This window comes from Augochlora pura, chromosome 2 (assembly GCF_028453695.1).
Source record: "Augochlora pura isolate Apur16 chromosome 2, APUR_v2.2.1, whole genome shotgun sequence".
Lineage (NCBI taxonomy): Eukaryota > Metazoa > Arthropoda > Insecta > Hymenoptera > Halictidae > Augochlora > Augochlora pura.
The window spans coordinates 8,226,670-8,244,773 of NC_135773.1; the positions used below are offsets into that span (position 1 = coordinate 8,226,670).

The 18,104-nt window shown below is 38.6% G+C and overlaps 1 protein-coding gene across 1 annotated transcript in view; it reads left to right on the forward strand.

Moving 5' to 3' along the window:
- Positions 1 to 17,894, forward strand: part of Gycbeta100b (guanylate cyclase soluble subunit beta-1-like) — a 37,101-nt gene extending 19,207 nt beyond the window's left edge. The window contains exons 6-13 of the mRNA XM_078195983.1: positions 1,098 to 1,251; positions 1,459 to 1,613; positions 4,481 to 4,609; positions 4,734 to 4,816; positions 10,193 to 10,363; positions 12,589 to 12,826; positions 15,646 to 15,786; positions 17,733 to 17,894. Coding sequence (XP_078052109.1) covers positions 1,098 to 1,251; positions 1,459 to 1,613; positions 4,481 to 4,609; positions 4,734 to 4,816; positions 10,193 to 10,363; positions 12,589 to 12,826; positions 15,646 to 15,786; positions 17,733 to 17,894 — 1,233 coding nt within the window. The remainder of the gene's footprint in view (positions 1 to 1,097; positions 1,252 to 1,458; positions 1,614 to 4,480; positions 4,610 to 4,733; positions 4,817 to 10,192; positions 10,364 to 12,588; positions 12,827 to 15,645; positions 15,787 to 17,732) is intronic.
- Positions 17,895 to 18,104: the final 210 nt, after the last annotated feature.

Sequence of the window (18,104 nt, forward strand, 5' to 3'; positions counted from 1 at the left end):
CATCGCGCTCATGAAATATGCAACGCGTCTGGAAACACCGGTTCACCGGAGGACGCGGCGCTGATCGATCAAACAACGACGAATCGTTTCACATCCCCCGGCGATCTGATTCCGTTCGAATCTTTTGTTTCGTGCACGCGCCGCGTCGAGAAAAATTCCGTCGCATCCTCGCGGCTTCGATTCGCCGCGCGACCGCCGTTGTTACGCGCCGCCGCGAGCCCCGAACTTTTTTAATCAACGTCGCGTCACGTACCTTTCGACGACTTCGCGATCCGAACGTACAGGTCTCGTCGAGAAAATCGGACCGGGCGAAATCAAAACGGATTACCTTTGCCGCGCGCTGAAACACGGCGAGGCGGCGCGAGGATACAAGGCGGCGAAACTTTTCGTTCGACGCGATGCGGCAGGCTTTTCGCAGTCGATTCACGAACGGGATTCATAGTTGCACCGTTCGTTTATTTAACACGTTCCGTGCACAGTGTACCGTTAGCGTTACATTGTTAAATGTCTGTTTAACGCGGTAAAAAATTATTTAGAAGTTACTTTTAATTTTATAAAAATTATTTAGGAGTTACTTTTAATTTTATAAAAATTATTTAGAAGTTACTTTCAATTTTATAAAAATTATTTAAAAAGTTACTTTTAATTATATAAAAATTATTTAGAAGTTACTAATAATTATATTTTTATTTATATTTATATTTTTTAACAAAAATGTTGCTTGTGGCTTAAGAGACATTAACCCTTTGCACTCGAAGCCATTTTAATTGTAAATCTAAAATAATTTTTCTGGCTTATGGTATTTCCATTTTATGTGACAAAATGTATTTTATAAATATGAAATTGTTTTTTGTAACTCATACCAATAGTATTACTGTTAAGAATTTTTTTAATCTAAATTTTGTTAGTATAAAATTTATTTTCGGACGTGACAGAATAATTTTATTGGTGCCTTAGAGTCACCACTCGTGTGCAAAGGGTTAATAGACATTAATATAAAATTCTGTTATTTATACCGATCGTCGCGCGGACGCCGGGTATATAGGATGCTAGTACCAAAATGGTTAACCCTGTTTGTAACTCTGATTACGGCGCAGGCGGTGGCGGAGAAGCTGCACAACACGGACATAGAGATGCGGATACTGAAGACGAAAAACGAGTGCGACCATGTGCAGTTCATGATCACGAACACGTCCGGGTCCGGGGTCGTCTCGAACCCGATGATCGCCGAGCTGGAGACATTGTCCGTCGGTGAGTCACTGCCGTCTTCTAAGCGGCTCTCGTAACCCGCGGAATCTTTCGATCGTCGACAGATCCGAAATATAGACGGCGTTTCGAAATGTCGTGATTAGGAGAACGGGGACGTTTCTTTTTTCTTTTTCTTTTAATTACCAACACACGTGTAAATGTTGTCGGATGCGTTTCGCTGAAACTTTGTTGTTACGGAATTTCCCGCAGAACCGAAAGTGAGCCCCATGACGTTCTGCCAAGTTTTCCCATTCCATCTGATGTTCAACAGGGACCTCGACATCGTGCAGACCGGATGCACCATCACACGCGTCATCCCCCAGGTGTGCTCCGGTAATTGCAAGCTGAACGACATCCTTTGGACAGTGAGTTTGCTATTCCTTTTCCTTTTTTTAGTCAGTTTTTGTTTCCCCCAGAATTGGTTGCTCGACGAATCGATTCGACCCCATTTCGAACGTTCTTTATGGTGAACGCTGTCGCGCTCTTCGTTAGTGTAATTTTTTATTTTTATTTTCGTTATTGTTTCGTTTATTTCTGTGCCAGTTGCAATTTCTTGGCCGTTGATTAATTCTTTTGGAAGTGGATAGATTTGTGATTATTTTTAATGTTATTATTACAAAATGATCATATTATAAAAAATTAATAAAAAAAGATTGACCAAATTTACCTGAATTAACTATAATCGTCCAAAAATAATGAAAAATCAAGTTAACAATGAATACTTTGGTAACAGTAAAATCAAGTTAATAATAAAAAATTTGGTGACAGTAAAATCAAGTTAACAATCAAAAATTTAGTAACAGTAAACTCAAATTAAAAATGCAAAATTAGGTAACAGTAAAGTAAAAATTAACAATAATAAATTTACCAACAGTAAAATCAATTTAACAACATAAAATTTGGTAAAATCAAATTTACCCATAAGAAATGCATAACATTCCTACTTAGTATACATCCTATATGAAATCTCCTTCGCGAGTTTGACCCCTTACAGGGCAATGAATTAAGCAGACAAACGAAGTCGGTGAAAAATTAAACAAGAATCCAACTTGCTTTAAAACTCGACTTTAAAACCAACCGCTCGATTCTTGGTGGGAAAGTTAGAGAACGATCAAGACTTGAAGTTTCGAAATACTCGCCCCTTTAAACGTAATCATTTCCACCGACCTTCTTACTTCGCTACCAATAAAAAGCGAGCCGCCCGTATTCCTGAAGTTAAGCGCTATAGTCCGTGCACACGCCGCGCGAGATAACGAGAAATTAGTTCAGAGGATATAATTAAAATATTAAGATATTTGTTAAGAAATATAAGAGTATATAGAGGGCACGCAATATAATTTTACTATTTAGTTTTATGTTATATATTCTATATGTATATATGTATAGTATAGTAATTAGGCTATATAAATAAATGAATAAGTAGATAAATATATAAATCAATAAATAAAGTAACAAAGAAGCAATAAAAAGGTAAGTAAAAACAAAAAACAGATAATAATGAAATAATAATAAAACAATAAAGAAATAGATAATAACGAATTAATAATAAAATAAATATATAAATAGATAATAACGAGATAATAATAAAATAATAAAGAAATAGATAACAATGAATTATCATTAAAACAGCTCGTTGTCCACGCTGTTCGTGGTCGGAGCGAAAGGGGTGGATCGATAACCGCGTTTTATTTTGCTAAACGCCGCGCGTTAATTAGCGCGCGCCACGAAATTACGTTATTGTTCGGGCGGTCCGTGGCCAACGGCTGGCTATAATTCGCGCGGATTCATACGCGCCCGCGATCATATATCTTTCAAACGCGGGGTTCGTTTCAAACGATGCGACACGCATCGTTGCAAACAGCCCCGTCATTTAACGGCATTTGCATAGTCGCCGGTGCATACGGTCGCGAAGCGTAATCAATTATCCGACCGCCGTTGTTATACCGCCGCCATACAACCGGATAACCCTTTGTCTACGTCTTAAGGAATCCGCGGATCCGCGATCCGCCGCTAGCGACGATCTTGTTCCCGCCGCGTTATTATGTGGCGACGTCTTGCTGACGAATTTCGGCGATCAGCGCCCATTGTCGCGCTGCCATAAATCATTTCACGGTGAATATTCGAGTCTGGATCCAAAATTTGGAGCCAAAAATTAATCCACATGGCCAAAATGTAATATTGAAATAAAAATATAATTTTGAAGTAAAAATGCAATTTTGGAATAAAAATGCAATTTTGAAGTAAAAATGTAATTTTGAAGTAAAAATGTAATTTTGAAGTAAAAATGTAATTTTGAAATAAAAATGTAATTTTGAAATAAAAATGTAATTTTGAAATAAAAATGCAATTTTGAAATGGAAATGCCATTTAAAAAGAGTCTCGGATATTTTATTACGTTGCTTTGAGGGAACGTTTTATGTACCGTCTTCGCTGCGACGATTGTAAATTGTCAATTTGTATGTCTATGCAAGTGATTTGAGAAATAAATTAAAATGCAATTTTATTCATTTTTTTAAAGAAATAGTTTTGTTCCAGTTTCGTTACTATATGGAATGGTGAAGGTGAAATAAGCTCTGGTTTTTTAAACTTTTTTTTATTGGGACGTGGAACGAATATTTAACAAATGTATTTTATAGGTTTTGTTAGTTTATGTAAGTATCGATATTTCGAATATTTTGGGAAATTATAGTTGACATTGCTGCGAGCATTTCAAAGGGTTAATAATCTCTACTCGATGTTACTTGAAAAAGTATAATATTCCAGTTAGCAAATTATATTTTGAAAACTCTCAGGCATTGCTTCTTGTTATCTATGACATAACCTCAACATTATTCAACACCGTTTAAAATCAGTAATTTTTCCTAGCCCAGTGGTTCCAGTGTTAACCCCTTGTCGTATTTTGACGACTCTAGCTCGTCACAGAGATTTCTATTAATATCTCATTAACTATAAATATTCCGTTCTTTTAAGAATAAAATTCTCAAAATTCGAAATAAAATTCTGTCCTCTTCCCATCGGTATTTAATCATTGAAATAAACGTAGACAATCGCAATAAATATTGTTCGTTTTCTTTCCACAAAATTATTACAGTAGAAAAATTGCTCATCCTTGTAACTATGAATAAAATAGTACGGTCTAAATAATATTATCAAGGTATTAAATAACAGTCGATGGATCGATGTCAGACGCGTCGGACGTAAAAAAGAGCTCGCAGTTTTCTGTCTGTCGCAGGTCAGGCCCCACTTAGAGCTGACGTTCGAGAACATATTGTCGCACATAAACACGGTGTACGTGCTGCGAACGAAGGAAGGGGTGACGCGGGTCTACACGTCCGAGAAGCATCCGTACCTGCGCCTAAAAGTTAGTAGAAATCCTCTGCAGCGATGCACGCATGGATCGCGACGTAATTTGTAGCTGCCCCCCCCCCCCTCCCTCCGGATTAAACGTGTTACGTTGTCACGGCGTTGCTTTGTCATTTTTCCAGGGGCAGATGTTGTACATACCGGACTCGGATCTCGTCATCTTCCTCTGCTACCCCAGCGTTATGAATTTGGACGACTTAACCAGGTGAGCACTCTCTCATGGATTTATTACGCTTCATTTGCATCCTCGCGACTGCGCCTCGTGAAATTGTTTTTTTTTAGAGGAACTGTGTACTTTCCAAAATTTTGAGAAAAGCGTGGCCTATTTTGGACATTGAGCTGCACGTTGTAGAATTTTTTCAGATTTTTTGAATGCGAGCTGTTGTTGTTAAAAATAGAAAACTGAGAGGTAAATTGGAACATTTCTCAAGAAGAGAATGACTTCTCAATTACTAAATTCTCTAATATATATGTAATATATATAATACTAATATACAAAATAAGATATTATCACGGGCACAAGGGACGAATATCATCGCAAGGATACTGTGTATACCTATGATTAAAAATCTCTTAAAAATCTTCACAAAAATTTAAAATAAAATAGCTTTAACCAACTAAAACTGCTAACACCTTACATAACATTAACCAACATTAACATTACCATTAACACCAACACTATTTTACATTCCATTGCAACTCCAATTCTGCCCTAAAATTACAAGTTTACATATCGAAACATCTACCAATCGGGTAAGAACGAACCGAATGACGCATCCTCACCGAAACCAATCGGCTCCCATCGCCGGTCATCACGGCTCGCCGAAAAGCCCTCGATCAAACGGTGTCGCAACGCTGCCGGACAGTCGAATTAATTTCCTTGCCCGTAGAGGACACGTTAATCCTCGGTCCGTAATTACGTGCCTGGGAATAAATTGAATCCCGCGCCGGCGGCGTACGAGTAAAACGGCGTCGCATTGTTTCGGATCGGTTACGCAGCAGAAAACGCGTCGATCACGTATACAACGTCGTTCTCGTTTCTGTAACCCTGTAAAACTGTCGACGGGGCATCGTAAATCAGAGCAAACAAATGGTCACCGCGAAGAATGCAACGCGACGGGTTTCCACTTACAAAACGCGAAACGTTGCTGCGCGCACGCGATCCCGCGCGGGCAACCCACCTAGCGAGAGTTATAAATGATCGAGCGCGCGCCGTTCGCTTCTGTTTTTAACAGGGGCTCCCCGGATAAGCGACGCCGCTGTGTGTGCGCGCGCGCGCGCGCGCGTCGTATCGGATTCCCTACTGTTTAAAACTTCGCCCTCCTGCTGTTTTGCAGTTCGGATTGCGAGAATCGGTCGACAAACTATTCCGCACAATGCGCCATCGTTGCCCACCGATACGACCGGCTTAAATGCGCTTTTCCCAGGAGAGCGCGTTTTTTTAAGCGACTGGCGACCGTGGTTGGGTTTTCAGTGTATGGATGAACGCGACGGGTATTGTTGCTCTTATTTAACGCGGAATGGAGATTGTAGTATTATTTATAGGGTTTTAGTTTGTGCGATGTTGGGTTGGGTTAGAGATTTATGATATTATTCGAAATTCTGCCAAAAGAAATTCTGTCAGCTCTCATCCTGTCAAAATAAATTCTGTCAACTCTCATCCTGCCAAAATAAATTTTGTCAACTCTCATTCTGCCAAAAGAAAACCTGTCAACTCTCATTCTGCCAACTCTCATTCTGCCAAAAGAAATTCTGTCAGCTCTCATTCTGCCAAAAGAAATTCTGTCAGCTCTCATTCTGCCAAAAGAAAATCTGTCAGCTCTCATTCTGCCAAAATAAATTCTGTCAACTCTCATTCTGTCAAAATAAATTCTGCCAACTCTCATTCTGTAAAAATAAATTCTGTTAAAAGAAATTCTGCCAAAAGAAATTCTACCAACTCTCATTTTGACAAAAGAAATTCTGCTAACTCTCATTCTGCTAAAAGAAATTTTGTCAACTCTCATTCTGCCAAAAGAAATTCTGCCATATTTCATCCTGTCAAAAGAAATTCTGTGAACTCCCATTCTGCCAAAAGAAATTCTGCCAACTCTGAAGTATAAAAATACCAAAAATTGGAACTTCTTTTGTCTCTGTAACTTGATATGTCCAAGATGATAAAAATGGTTCAATATATAACCGGAAAAATAGCGGCAGATCTCAGAGACCCTGATCTACCAAGACATAATTAAAACAAAAGTTCGAATTCCTCAGGCAGGCCACGTCTCTCGGGGTGATATCACGAACACAGAACTCATCTCCCGAGCTTAGGGCTGAATCTCTGGGCATCGGCCGACGTGCCTGATCGTGATACGCTGGTTCTACTTCTCGTAAATACTAATGCATCTGTCATCATTTCGAACTCGATTCTCTCGAAAACGTATTTCCCTTCCTTCTCGATTCGTCGACTTTGCGAGTTTGATCAGAATATGCTAAAATTTGTTTATTATACTGTTTAACATTATACACTGTTTATTATGCTCTTTTAATTTATATAGACAATTTTCATATATTCTTTTGCGAAAGTATGGAATGATTAGAAATTAGGGTGACACAAAAATTCATAATTTTATTTGACAAAAAAATGAGTATATTTCAATCTTTGTGTGGAAGATCTTAATGGAAGCATTGAAAATGATTGGTAATATTGTTTTTAATCACAGGTTATTTTATCTCATAATATTTTAATCTCATTTTTACTTTCTTCATTACATTTCATTCCATCGTATTGTTCCATATAAAATCGTATTGTGTTTTATAATTATTTGGAATAATTATCGGAGATAATTGCGAAAATCTCCGTGGAAATTGTATATCATGGTCTAATTGTCAGCATGTAGTCCGCTTTATAATGATATTTCCATTCACATTTCTCCGCGGTAAAATGACCGATCTGATGAAGTAAAATAATTATATTTTTACACTCGATTGGTGACTCTGTGGCACTATTCAAATTATTCTATTACTATTAAAATTATTATTTTCGCATAGAACAGAAATACTATGAGCCAAAAGAATTATTTCATATTTACAGTTCAAATAGCATCGAGTGCAAAGGGGTTAATTTACAGTGCACTGTTTTATTATAGTATTAAATTAGTACTATTGTATATTAACTTAGTATATGTATTAATTTAGTATTGTATTAATTTATTATTATATTAATTTCGTATCCCAAAAATTATTACATTAATTCCTACATCAATTCAACTGAACAATTCACCAAATAACACACAACAATCCAAAACCCATCATTACACACACACAATGATCTAAGCCAATCAGATTCGTAACCCGCGATTCCGCCATAAATCTGCGGCTAGCATCGAAAGATCTCGTACCGTTCTCGTGTCTGGTATCTCGCCGTGAAACTCGAAGGAATATACGCGAGCGAACGAAATGGGGCGTGAACTGACAGCCGCAGACTTATGGTCGTTCGTCGTTCCCCTATCCAGCCTGTTATCTCGAACAGAGAGGCGTTGCGAAGCGTGCATCGCGGCCGGGCTGGTAAGTAGGCTCGCCGCGTATTAATTCATCGGCCGGTGTTGTCCTCTGTCCCCGGTCGCCGGTAAAATATCTCGTCCTCGCCGTACGCGGTGATAACGGTTGTCGCGATCCGATAGATACGAAACGGACGCGACGGCTCGCGTAATTACCGTCATCCCTCCCGTACCTTACCCATCTATACCGGGCCCCATTAACCCTTTCGCTGCGGAGAGCTCGCGACGAAACGCGATAGCCGTGAACGGAACGTATTAGTGAGTTGTTGACACTGAAGTATAAGATGCTACGAAGTATTAATTATTACTATATATTTATATATAAATTATATTTGTTTATTGTATTTAGTATAGTACAGTATCGCCTTGTCGGTGATGTTTTATTTTATGATAGTCAATTGTAAGAGGCATGTAGCGTTATCAGATAATCGATTAAAACAACTACTTCTCGTATCATTGTCTTTATAATTATTATGATTAGAATTTTTCGATCGCGATAATTTCTTCGAAGAAAAAGGAATTTTATATTTATAACGTGCTTACATCTACTTGAATGTTTAGATATCAATGACAAGAAAATAAAAGTTGAATAAAACAATCGTTGCTCTAACGTAACAAGTATATTTACATTTTTAATATGAAAGGACCTACAAAATTATTAAAATACGACAGTATTAAAATTCAAAATTATTGAAATACAAAATTACTAAAATACTAAATTAAAATTATAATATACTATGGCACTTGTATACACATCATTTGGATGCCGCACATATGCGACGCTTGTTGCGAAAGGGTTAAACTCTATCGTCCCGTCCCGAAAGGGTTAAACTCCGTCTTCTCGTCGCGAGAGGGTTAAACTCTGTCCTCTCGTCGCGAAAGGGTTAAAATCTGTCTTCTCGGCGCGAAAGGGTTAAACTCTGTCGTCCCATCGCAGCACATAAAAACGCACAAAATGCGTCGACTAAATCAATCGCCGCGCGCATTTCAGAATGAACCCTGTTACCGCGAATTAACAGGAGGCTCCGCCGGATGGATTAAACTAGACGCGAGATTTATTCGCGCCGTTGTCGAACTATCGCGCGTGGATCCGCGATCTCTCTCGATCGACAACGCGTGGATGCGGACAAGCTTGCGGCGGGGCAACGGCAAACGATTAACAGCCGGATAATTCTCGGCGCGGTTAGAGTGACCCGGGGATTTATCCAAAGCGGCGGGGGTTTGTTGGTGGGATGAATTCCGAGCTTAAACGTGTTAGCCCTCATTACGAGTTTACCTGTGTGCTGCGGTAACTTTCTTTTGTGTTTGCCGCCGGGGGAGCTCTCAGATGTCATTGGATTAGACGCGACGACGCGCGTGTTACGTGTGTATACACCTGGATTACCTTGCGGCGAGACACCTATACCGGGCCGCCAGCGAATATAAATTTCCCGCCACGGCCACGGCGGAGTTGATGTTTTTCACGTTCGGTAGCCTTGATGGGGACGACTGTGTTTCAGTTTGCATTTTCGTGGATCAGCGCCGAGAACGCGAATTATTGCGTTCGTTCATTGCGCGTCGTTGATGGAGGTCGATTTTTCTGTGAATTTTCTGCGTTTTCTTGGCGGATGATCGAATCGCTGAATTTATTGGCGACCGATTTTCGTGTTAGCAAACGTGAACAGTTTCAATTATTCAATTTCTATTATTTAATTTTTTAATTCAGGTTAATTATTTTATTATCTACTGGAATGCGCAATTATTGATTTATCTAACTGAATTCTCAATTATTGAATTGTATAATTCAATTCTCAATTATTGAATTGTATAATTCAATTCTCAATTGCATAAAAATCTCGTTCACAGTATCCTCAGAAAATTCTAATTAAAACCCAATGAATATATCTATCGACAGAAAGATTGAACTTCGACAATATTTATTTGCCGCTAAATCGATGGCACCTTCTCCACGGGAGAGACGTCATCCTGAAATCAAGGACTTCCGTAATATTTTCTTCCCTTTCCGTTCTTTTTCTCGTTTTTCACCGCCATCGATCACCCAGATGGGGACTGTACTTGAGCGACATCCCCCTTCACGACGCCACCAGAGATCTCGTGCTGATGTCGGAGCGGTTCGAGGCTGATTACAAATTAACGGTGAACCTGGAGCTGCTTACCGATAAATTGCAGCAGACGTATCGCGAGCTGGACAGCGAGAAGAAGAAGACCGACAGGTAAGGAGGCGGGGGATCCACCGTCCGCGGCGTAATTTTCTGATTAAGGAAATCCCCCATTGGCCTCGTTAGACGTTTATCCTGACGCAATTTCTGGCCGGCGATGGTCGAGTTCGTCGTTTTTTTTTTCCCCTCCCCTTCAGCGAAGGAATCTCTTTCGCGACAGGATACTCTCTTCCGCGCCGGAAATTGGATCGCGATTTTTTTTTCCTCGTCGCCGCGGAAAGGCGCGACGTCGTCTTCGAGCGTCGAAACAGGCGACGTTCGCGCGAGATAAAAATATACGAAAATATAGCGTCGTCTATATTCTATTGCACGAGTGGCAGTGCAAGGCTGTTTGGGATATATAAAATGGTGATAGGCAAGGGTTCTAGGACTATGTAATTATATACTATGTACTATCTAACTATATACTAATACTGTACAACTATATACTAGTACTGTATAATTATGCTGTATAATTATATAGTGATATTGTATAATTATACTGTATAATTATATAGTAACACTGTATAATTATATAGAAATATTGTATAATTATATAGTAACACTGTATAATTATATAGAAATATAGTATAATTATACTGTATAATATATGTACTAATACTATAAAACTGTATAACACTGTAAAAGTATATACTAGTATTAGAATACCATATTATATACTAGAATACCATTATACCACGATATTAAAATTTTTACATTTTTTTATCCAACAAAGCTTTGTCCTTACTACTTTATTCACTAGTACACTATCTTTAAAAATTGTTCTCACGTTCACAGAGTCCTGTCGCTTCTACACCAAGTGCGCAACTTTGTATAAAACAATGACCATTCGATGTTCTACAGCATTTTCGAGTTCCACCGGTCCCCGTGACGAGACTGCGAAATTGAAAGTTGCAATATGTGCGCTGATTATTATGTAGGAATGCGCAGCAGCCCGGTTCGTGTGGGAGGCGTGGCTATATTCCTGCCAGTTTTTTCCGACACACGTTTGCTCTTGATACTTTGCTAACACACCTCGTAGACACAGTCAGAAAGAATTCTGATTAGCTCGACGTGCACGAAGCCGTGCTCCAGTTCTTTGTAGCCGCGGGAAGATGCTATTTCGTTCGCGTTCGGCGGCTGTTCGCTTCGCTCGACCGTTGCGCGACCTGGTACCCGGCTGCATTTGACGGTTTAACCCTTTGCACTCGAAGCCATCTTATTTGTGAATTTCAAATCATTTTCCTCGCCCATTGTTTTTTGATTCTATGCAACAAAATATGCTTTTATGCATGTGAAATTGATTCTCGTGACGTTGTAACAACAATTTCGTTCCTTAACAATTGTTTAAATCGAAACTTTGTTGATATAAAAATTATTTTGGACGACGTGGAACAATCTCAGCGATGCCTTGCAGTCACCACCACAGTGCAAAGGGTTAAAAAGCGTCGTCTTTTCTATCGTCAATTTTATTTCCTCGTACTAAAAATATAATATTATATTTTTATAATTATAAATAAAGACGAAAAAATCACTGAGATCTAAAATGCCGCGGTTGTTTTCACAGAAAGGTATAAAACAAAAATAACTGTCACAAAAACGTGTTTTCCCATTTCATTGTTATTTTATTCGTAAATATAGTTAGCGAATATTATGCAGTATTACGTGCGAAAAACATGCTTCAAATGATCGCCATTTTTCTGCGGGCTAAAATGCTGGCCAATTCTCTCGCTTCGGTTATTTCCTCCGAGTTTTAATAATTTATTTTCCACTGCAATCAAAAAAAAAGCTCGATGAGCTTTGCTCGTTGCTGGATACCATACGTAGCCATTTTAATCTCCACGGGATGCTCTATAACCTGCGAAACGGGAAAATAAAACAGATTAAATGTGGACGAGTTGTGACGTTATCAAAAGGTGTGGGTTTTATAGTGGTCGCTCTGTAGAAGATATTAATAATATATTGTTAAATAATTTCCAAGGGATGCTCCATAATTTGCGAAACAAATTAGACATTAACAAGTTGTGACGTCATCAAACCCTTCGGTTATCCAGTCATCGCTCTGTGGAATATGTTAACAATACATTCCTAAATAATAGTGATAGCAATAGAAGAAACTAATCGCCAAGTAATTAAGAATAATAATAAATTTCAATAGTAAGAATAATAATAAATTTCAATAGTAAGAATAATAATTTTGCGATACGTAATTTCTACGAAAAGTTTCGATTATCCGACAGCTTGCTGTACTCGGTGCTACCAGTCTCCGTGGCAAAGGAGCTCAGACATTCCAGACCAGTCCCAGCAAAGAAGTACGACTGCGTGACGCTATTGTTCTCCGGGATCGTCGGTTTCGGGGATTACTGCGCGGCGCACACTGACTCCAGCGGCGCAATGAAGATCGTCAACATGCTCAATCAACTGTACACGGCGTTCGACGTGTTAACCGACCCGGAGAAATATCCGGACGTGTACAAGGTGAGTTTATGGTCCCACGTGTCGATACAGTATGTATAACAGCACGGTGCTAGTCGCATTAATCGCCATACGAATTTATGGCCATTCCTTGTTAGAGGATGAATAGTTTCGCTTTGAAAAATTCTATTATGGTTTAGAGTGACGATTCATTTTGTAATATTAATTTTGTAATATTAATTTTTGTAATATTAATTTTATAATATTCATTTTGTAATATTAATTTTAACATTGTCAGAACTAAATTTGTTGTAGTAAAGACTGTAAATTAGAAATTATAATTGTTGAGTCATTGAAAGTGGACAAACGCGGTTGCATTGTATAATTTGTTAGTTGTTTTATTTGACAATTTTCTGCTAGATAGCAGATGGATATTTTTAAATAAATACTTCATTTTTAATTCTATATGAAATAAAATTTAAAAAATTCTATCATTATATTTATTCTTTTGTCATACGTTATTGTTACATTAATAATCATTCAAAATATAGACACAGTGTATAATAATTAGAAAGAGATGGCTGAAGTCATTTCAAGCAACTTTTTTCTTTGCAAAAATTTTCTCTGAGGCACTGTTAACGAGTTATTAACGAAAAACAGTGGCCAATGAGATGCGAGTGCTACTGGTGTAAGGCGGTGACGGACGACGCCCAGTTTCGCTCATTGGTCAATATTATTTTGTTAATAAGTCGTCAACGATGCCTCGGAGAAAAATTTTGTAAAGGAAAAAGTTACTTCAAATGAACTCAGGAATCTCCCCATTTATGTTTTGTTAGAAATTTTTGGACACCCTGTATATATTTTGAATTGTTAAATCGTACGACATGAATTATAATTGACGCATTATTACACGAAAAATAATAGGCGTTGACGTGAGAGTCAACATGTTAAGACGTCTCGAATGTCCTACGAATGGCTTAGAAACGTCCTAAAAACGTCCTGCGTTACAAACCAAGACTTTTTCTCAAATTTTTAGACGGCTGTAAGACGTCTTTTAAACAGCTATAAGACGTCCTTTAGACGTCTAAAAAACGTCTTAAAGACATCTTAAAAATGTCTCTAAGACATTTTACACCTCACAGCTCCTTCATACAGCTACCAACTCAAAGTAACCATAAAATGATCGCAAAATGGACCTAAACTAGCCATCTTTAAAACGTCCAGTGCTCATTGACTGATCACCCCTATTCTCAACATCCAACCACTTCCCACTTTTCCGCAAAAAATCCGAAGGCTTCTGAACAACGCCGAGTAAAAATCCAAGGCGAAATTTCCGCGAATCCGGCGACAAACATTGGCACAGACGGCCGCGAGAGAAATTCCGCGAGCAGAGCGACGATTCTAAGTGATCGCCGGTGTGCAGGTCCCATTAGAGCGGTTCGCATCGAGCACGCGTTTGTTAAAATGAGGCGTGCGAACGTTCCGTGAGCCGGTTTCGCAAAAATCGTACGTGACACACATGTCGCATTAGCGGGCGAAAGGGCCGCGCGTCGAGTTGAAAAGATGAAATGCAAACCGGCGCGGTTAGCGTCGCAGCCTACCGTGTTTGAATAGCGACGGTACTTAGAGAGGGGCGGCGGGAGGGAGGAAAGGACTGGGCGAAACTTTCTAGCGCTGTTAGCGGCTTCTTTCATCGCGCATAATCGTTTCGGTGATATCGCTTCGTGCGGCGATACGAAGTTCCCGCGGATTCCCGTCGGCTCGAGTTCGCCCTCGAACCGCGCGCGTCACTTTGTAACTGGTTCGCCCGGCGGCGTAATGAATGTTGAACTTGTCGCGCACTTCGAGTCACTTAACCCCCTTCAACTATTTCGCCTTTCGCAGCTGTGTCGATTACGACTATGTTAACCCCTTGCCGTACTTCAACGAGTCAGACTAGTGACGGAGATTTGTAATAATAAGTTGTGATGGCGATTTATGATAATAAATTGTGATGGAGATTTATAATAATTAGTTGTGACGGAGATTTATAATAATTAGTTGTGACGGAGATTTGGGTTGTTTGGTGCGAATGTTGATCTATTTTTTTTTAAAGTAGGAATCATAATTTTATTTCCCCGTCAACAATATTTAAACATTCAAGTAGATCTAAGTACACGATAAATATAAAATTCCTTCTTCTTCTTCTTCTAACAAAATTAGTGCAATTGAAAAATTTCTAATTGTAATAATTAATAAAATAGAATGGTACGGTAAGAGGTTAACCACTTATGTCACGAGATCGTTCTTGTGTCACAATTGTCCTCATTTACTTTCATTCCCAAATTTCGATGACAAGACATTCAAATTTTCATTCGATTTAATAGCAACAACTGGCAATTATATTTATTAAATTATGTACGAAACGTTCGTCGCAAGTTCGACTCGTTATTATAGCGCAAGAGGTTAACTCTTTCCTTGATGTCACGAAATGATTCTAGTCATCCGATCGTCTGCATTTACTTTCATTGTTAAATTTCGATGACAGGAGATTCAAATTTTCTTCCAATTTAAGAAAAATATTTGACAGCCATATTTATCGAATCGCGCACGAAACTTTCGTCACGAGAGTCCGACTCATATTATAGCGCAAGGGGTTAACAACCCAGGGTTGGCACTGTCGTTCAACTTCCGCCAGTGTCTTCGACTCGGCTGAGATAAAACTGTAGCGATTTTAGCGGCACGGAACAGTGGATCCGAATTTCGTGGCACTGTATTACCGCACAGAATTATCATCCCCCCCCAAACAGCGAATGTATATACATATATATATATATATACATATATATATATTTGAATTTACGAGAAGGCTTGTTAGCGCTGATCCACTTTGCTCGGACTAGGTCGAAACTGTTGGTGACAAATACATGGCCGTGAGCGGATTACCGGAACCATGTAGTTGCCATGCACGATGCATCGCCCGGCTGGCGCTGGATATGATGGATCTCGCCACGGAGGAAGTGCAGATCGATGGCGAGCCCGTGGTAAGTCTCTCCCGATATATTTTACGCGGTCCCCCCCCTTTCGGACCGTTCCTATTTTCGGACGGCATTCTCTGAGTCCGACCCGACCGAAAAAAAGGAGAACAGAAGAGATGAAGGAGATTCTATTCTACATTCGCGAACTTCATCTATCATCCACGTGATATACATCATTCGTCCATTAACCCCCCTTGAAATATTAAGCTCAGATCGTGCAACTTATATATAGTATATGTATATGTATATATAATATGATATAGTATATGTAAGAGCATTGGAACATTTATTTTTAAAGCGTTCGATTGGACGTCCGAATCTTTAACCCTTTGAGCTCGAGGCTATTTTAACTTCGAATCATTAAAATCATTTTTGTGGCTTCGAAGTATTTTTATTTTATGGTAAGAATGGAAGTATTTTTATTTTACTTTATGGGGTAAGATGGATTTCTATTCGTGGGAAATTGATTTCTGTGAATTGTATTTGGAGTTTGACAGTGAATTATTTTTTTAAGTATAAGCTTTGTTAGTGTATAAATTATTTTGGAACATGATGGAATAATTTTAGTGATTCAGAGTTAGTGTTCGAGTGTAAAGGGTTAAAATGTTAAATTCGAAATATTGGAAGCAAAATGGACTTCGATCCTAAAAGTCGAATAAATAAAATCCAATTTTTATTATTAACTGTTAACTGAGAAGTATATTAGTTATAATAGAAAATTAACTGTTTTTGAGGACTATATAATTTATAATACAAAATACTGCGGTTTTTTAAAATTGGATTTCATATTTTGTAAAAATATAAATATTTAAATGGAATATAAAGAAAATCAAACGTATAATTACAGCAACTGACGCACTTTTCGAAGAGATTGCGACAGCCAACTGGTTAATAATTTTTATACAAATGCATTCGAGTGAAAGCAATATGGTATTTAATTCTATCTTTGCGTTTTATAACGTTCCTAGACACTACTCCTGGTTAACATAAATATTTAACATTAGTCAGGGTGACTGGTTTTCTAACTTTCTTTTACATTTCCTGAAGTTTAAATAAACCCAGCCTTGGCATTGTTAGGAAACGATATCTAACGAATTATTTAATGGATGAAAATGTTTTATTTGCTTTAACAATTCATTGAGGATTATTCAATTCGTGTAAAAATTGGAGGTAATACCAGTTGAATAATAAATAAGAAATTATTAATTTTTAAAGCATTTTAAAATTGGTTATTGTAAACTAAAGAGTTAAAATTATTTATTGGCTTTAGCTAGAATAACAATTCATTGAAACTTACACAATTGCTATAAAAATAGAAGGTAATACCAATTGAATATTAAATTAAATTAGAAGAGTATTTTAATCAATTTTTACTCCTACAAGTAACTTTAATTAAACCTTAAATTCGTAGTAAAATTTAACACAGCTTAAAATTGATTAAGAAATTGTAAACGAAATACAGCTGAAGTATAAATTCGTATTAAACATTGAATTTTAAGAAATTTTCCCACCGGTCATCGTAACTTCCAACGAATAAATATTTAGTCACCGGTTACGCGTGTACTTAACCTCTCGAGTTCTCCCAAGTACACGGAGACTTTCGATTTTCTTCCGGCCGACCGGAGACAGAAGAAATAAATGAAACGGAAGATTAAATGCTCGAACGGTTTCTGTTGATTTTCCAACGGTGTTCCCGTGGAACGCGGCTCGGCGCTGGGTCGCGATATCTCGCGCATTCGATTATCCGTAAAGAGAGTCTTGTTCGCGTCTCTTCCTGGCTTCGCGCTCCTTCCTGTTCCTTACAGCGAAAGCTTCCGCCGGTAAATCGTTTAACGCGCGCGACGTGACGGGACTGCGACAGCGTCGCGTCCTCGCGCGCAACGCAGCGCAGCGCCGCGCCGTGCCGCAGATATCTTTTGCTGATAAGTGGTATCGTTGAACTTGTTCCGCAGAAGATCACCATCGGGATCCACAGCGGCGAGGTCGTAACTGGAGTAATTGGCCACCGTATGCCTCGTTATTGCCTGTTCGGAAACACCGTCAATCTCACCAGCCGAACCGAGACCACCGGCGAGCCGGGAAAAATAAATGTCTCCGAGGATGCTTACAGGTAACGATCTACGCTAACTTAACCCTTTCGTTACGGGCGCCGACTATGCTTGGCGTTCGCGCGACGTCTTGTACTAGTTTCGAATATAATCGGCATATAATTCTATTTTAATATAATATAGGTATTATAATACAGGACAGTATAATAAAATTTGATACAGTATAATAAAATGCTATAAGATGCAATACAACACAGTACGATATAGTTAATACTC